Source organism: Clupea harengus, chromosome 1, assembly GCF_900700415.2.
Source record: "Clupea harengus chromosome 1, Ch_v2.0.2, whole genome shotgun sequence".
Taxonomy (NCBI): Eukaryota; Metazoa; Chordata; class Actinopteri; order Clupeiformes; family Clupeidae; genus Clupea; species Clupea harengus.
In genome coordinates this window covers 1,361,402-1,366,401 of record NC_045152.1, presented here as the reverse complement: position 1 = coordinate 1,366,401, position 5,000 = coordinate 1,361,402, and the positions used below count along the sequence as shown (strand labels likewise).

At 46.0% G+C, this 5,000-nt stretch overlaps 1 protein-coding gene across 1 annotated transcript in view; it reads left to right on the top strand.

Annotated features, from left to right (window-relative positions):
* The window catches only part of LOC105892183 (voltage-dependent T-type calcium channel subunit alpha-1I), an 82,538-nt gene that overhangs the window by 36,751 nt on the left and 40,787 nt on the right, over positions 1-5,000 (top strand). Inside the window, exons 8-9 of the mRNA XM_031569229.2 lie at positions 1,054-1,463; positions 4,809-4,960. Coding sequence (XP_031425089.1) covers positions 1,054-1,463; positions 4,809-4,960 — 562 coding nt within the window. The remainder of the gene's footprint in view (positions 1-1,053; positions 1,464-4,808; positions 4,961-5,000) is intronic.

Here is a 5,000-nt window from a genome sequence, read left to right as displayed (position 1 = left end):
CTAGAGAGAAAGAGAGAGCGAGAGAGAGAGAGAGAGAGAGAGAGAGAGAGGGCCCTAGAGAGAAAGAGAGAGAGAGAGAGGGAGCCCTAGAGAGAAAGAGAGAGAGAGAGAGAGAGCCCTAGAGAGAGAGAGAGGAGAGAGAGAGGGAGAGAGAGAGAGAGAGAGAGAGAGAGAGAGAGAGAGAGAGAGAGGGCCCTAGAGAGAGAGAGAGAGCGAGAGAGGGAGCCCTAGAGAGAGAGAGAGAGCGAAGAGAGAGATGAGGCGGCCCTAGAGAGAAGAGGAAGAGAGAGAGGGAGCCCTAGAGAGAAAGAGAGAGAGAGAGAGAGAGCCCTAGAGAGAGAGAGGGAGAGAGAGAGGGAGAGAGAGAGAGAGAGAGAGGAGAGAGAGAGAGAGAGAGAGAGAGAGGGAGCCCTAGAGAGAGAGAGAGAGAGAGGGAGAGATAGAGGGCCCTAGAGAGAGAGAGAGAGCGAGAGAGGGAGCCCTAGAGAGAGAGAGAGAGCGAGAGAGAGAGATAGAGGGCCCTAGAGAGAGAGAGAGAGCGAGAGAGGGAGCCCTAGAGAGAGAGAGAGAGAGAGAGAGCCTTAGAGGGAAAGGTAGAAAGCCATAAAGAGAAAGGGAGAGAGCCATAGAGAGAAAGTGACAAAAAAGGAATGAGCTCTTCAGTTGTAGACTGTAAAGGAGGCGTGATGGGGTACATGCTGTTATCAGATAGTTATAGGATGGTCATTATTTAGTAGTTACATGATTGTGATTATTATTAGTGTCTTTATGTTCTTCACTGGGAAGAAGCTGATGACCACACCAAGGCTGTGGGTTCATGTCCAAGTGAACGCACACACTCATAAGATATATGAATCTTAGATATATATCTCAAAAAGCGTCTCTGTGTTAAACAAATAATTATAAAAGCAGTATGGTAATGTGAAAACAAATTGTGTTTTTTTTGTCCCTGTCTGTGTTTTCGTCCTGCTATTTGTGTCACTGTCTGTTATTCTATCCATTTTGTCCTCCTCTCTCCTCGACTCTCCATCTCTTTTTCAACCTCCTTGATAGTGTCCCACTGTCTACACCAGAGCAGGCTGGAGCACAGCTCCCAGGCTCTGGACAATGCCATCTCTCTCTCCGTCACCTCCAATCCTGAAGACTGCCCCCAGTGTTCCGCCGCGCTGTCACTCAGGGAAGGGGGCGGGGCCATGGGAGATTCGGCCAATGGGGACGAGGACGAGGAGGGGACTCTGGAGGAGACTGACAGGGAGGAGACCCACCTGGACGATAGGAAGGAGTGTGACGCGGAGCGTAAAGGGCGGGAGAAGAGGAGGTCCTGCCTGGGCTTCTGCAAGGATGTGTGGGACGAGATGCGGGTCAAGCTGCGGAGTATAGTGGAGAGCAAGTACTTCAGCAGAGGGATCATGATCGCCATCCTCATCAATACAATAAGCATGGGCATTGAGCACCACAATCAGGTACAAACATCTCACAGAGTGTGCCGAGCTTCCGGATCAACACATGCGCTTGTCCATGGATGCTGAACTTTGAATAGTGAAGTGTCTGAAACACTGAACACCGTAACATTCTTTATGTACTGATCATTGAAATATTTATCTTTCAAATGTTCTGAAATCATACTGAGTGGATCCTTGTTCCTTGTTCCTAGTGCTTACAGTTACTTATCAGTTTGAATAACTGGGTTATCATTGCTCATGTACAGTATCATTAAGAAAAGCCCAACCTCACCCTCAGTTTATAAATTGCCTAGAAAATGGCCTCACTTGTACACCAAGACATATTCTTCAGCTTGGCAGGGAACAGATTTCTGTGCTACATCCAAAAAAAAAAGAAAGTTTGTAGCTACAGAGCATGATTTTTTTTTTTTTTTCAATCTCAGCCAAAGATAGTCCGGACCTTTTTAACAGAGTGCTGTTTTCACCATGTCCTCTGGATAGCTTTCCCATCATTCCTTGCACAGTCAGCACTCAGCTGCTTTGACAAAAGAGTATATTTTAATCACTCTGAAAAAATGAATACAGCCGAAATCTCTTCAGAAGGGCTGTTTGCGTGGGTTTGTCTTTTGGAGAGATGTTGCGACTGAACTTCTTTTGAAATTGCAGATGCTCATTCTGGTGCACATTTTGGCACATCCTTCTCCTCCTTCTCCTTCTCCTCACCTCCTCTCCCCTCCCCCTGCCCTCCTCTCCTCTCCTCTCCTCTCCTGCTCCACTCCTCTCCTCTCCACTCCTCTCTCTCCTCTCCCTCCCCCTCCCCTCCCCCCTGCCTTCCTCTCCTCTCCTCTCCTCTCCTCTCCTCTCCTCTCCTCTCCTCTCCTCTCCTCTCCTCTCCTCTCCCCCTGCCTTCCTCTCCTCTCCTCTCCTCTCCTCTCCTCTCCTCTCTTCTCCTCTCCTCTCCTTCTCCCCTCCTCTCCTCTCCTCTCCTCTCCTCTCCACTCCTTCCCACCTCTTCTTGCTCCCCTTTGTATGTCTCTCATCCACCCCCTCACTCCATCGCTGCCTGCAGAGGAGCCTGTTCTCTCATCTCTGAAGACTAAAAATAACAGTGCGAGAGAATAAGAGCACAGAGAAACAGAGAGACAGAGACACAGAGACACAGAGAGAGAGAGAGAGGAGAGAGAGAGAGAGAGAGAGAGAGAGAGAGAGAGAGAGAGAGACACAGAGCGAGAGAGAGAGAGAGAGAGAGAGGAGAGAGTTGAGAGAGAGAGAGAGCGAAATACTAAACAGAAGCAAAATGATTGGGCTGCCATTACACAGCAGTTTAAGCACGTGCAGAGGCTTCACAGAGACTCATCAAATGTGTTCTCGCTGTCTGAAACATGCATACACATATAGAAGCACTTGCATGCATTTAGACAAACCACACACCCCCACACACACAGACACACACACACACACACACACACACACACACACACACACATAAATACATTAACATGAACATGCATCTTCACCCACACTAACAATAGAAGAGAATACAAGAATACATATTTTAGATATACTTTGACTGGTCTTTGCATAATGCATTTGTGAATCTGCATGTTTTGCATAAGACCTGGTTTTACAGTGATTATAATTTCTAATTCCTGAGTCATCAACACAGGTTGGTTGAATTGCTGCCTTGGTGCCACATCTCCTGAATTAGCCCTGAACACTTTCTTGGCCACGTTTTGAAGGGCAGTGAGTTAGCATCATCATAACATTTCAACATTTAAGTAAAATCCTAGTATATGTTAAACACCGGAAAATAAATGCAAGAGAATGTTGCAGTTAGCTTGCTATCTCTTTTAATCATTTTAGTTCACTACTTTAGTAATATAATAGTGCCCACATAAAGCTAGTGCACAGATGAAGGACATGTTACTGGCCTCAAATGGGAGTCTGCAGGCTTCACAAGGCCACAATGCTTGCATTGAAGCGGGAGGTTGCAAAGGATGCTGATATGATCTTGCAGGTAAACAGGTATACCAGTGTATACATGCTTGACAGCTGATCAAAGCAAATGCTGTACCCTGTGTCGTTCCACACTCATTCATATTCCAGAGACATCTGAAAGAGAAAGGCAGACGACGTGAAGAACAAGCAAACAGGTTCGAGAAAGAGTCAAGGGATGCAGCATTACACAGAAGAAAGGGAAGAGAGACTTAAAGTAAAGGGTTTAATAGGAAGGGTGCCACGGGATAGAGGAAGGGCATCCGAGAGAGTTTAGTCGGATAAGTTTGTCATTATCAGCCCTGATGGCTATGTCAATATCCTGGTGCTTTTGCTTGGGTGCTCACAGTCACTGATACATATGGCTAGCCTTGCATTCAGTGGAAGTGGTTTAGCGGTTTTGTTTTCATTTGTCCTTCCTTTCTTTGAATTTTCTCAGGGCTTGTCAATGGAGTGAAATTGATCTCAGTCTGAGGTGCCTGATAGTCCGAGAAATAGTCAGGGAAGGAGGGAGGGAGAGAGAGAGTTAGATACAGAGAGAGAGAGAGAGAGAGAGAGCGCGAGAGAGAGGGTGAGAGCGGATATTGTAATGGAGAAAGGGCTTGTTCTTGAAGTGTTCTTCTATACTGCCCTCTGGAGTACTTGACTTTCACATGTTCATGTGTTCTGATATAGACACACTTAGCGTGGCTCCGGGCTGCTGAGATATATAATCCAACTGCAGGTATAGAGAGACCAATGTCAAATGCACAGACTGTGCTAACTCTAGTCTTCCTGTGCTCTTGTACTTGTCCCATTGCTCAATTCGTCCTTCCCATGGCCTGTGTTTACCGGGAGCATGAGGAGCATAAATTCCAGTTTTGTTTGATTCAACCCATAGCAACTGTATAAGAAGATTTTTTTTTTTTACAGATATTTTCCCTTCCACTTTTCCTCTTAATGGCGTCCCTCAAGGATCGATCTGCAGACCAACCACCCTTCATTTTGTTTCCTCTGGGTAGCATTATAAGGGAACGGTTTGCCACATGAGTTCAGTGCAGGTGGCATGTACTTCTGCTTGCAATTCCCCTAGAGTCCACAGCCTCGCCTTTCCCCTTTTTTATTTACTGGCTGCACAAACTGGAAGAGTAGAGTGTAGTTTGGCTCTACTAATGAGAGTAAACAGGTTCTACACTGCTGCTTCAGAGAGACCAGTCTCACCTTTATAGCTGACAACCCTTTACTGTATATACAGTTCTAGCCCAGGTGTGCAATACATACTAAGAAAGTAAAGGACAAAGTGACTGAAATGATACTCCCTTATTTTTTTTTTCTTTTACAACCCCTCCGTCCTAACTGATTGTATGTTTACCTTTTATCTCTCTCCTTCAGCCTGACGAGCTGACCAATGTCTTGGAGATCTGCAATATTGTCTTCACCAGCATGTTCACCTTGGAGATGATTCTGAAGCTGACCGCCTTCGGGTTCTTTGAATACCTGCGTAACCCTTACAACATCTTTGATGGCATCATTGTCATAATCAGGTGTGGAAAAAAGCCCTCACATTATAAATTGTATTCCTTT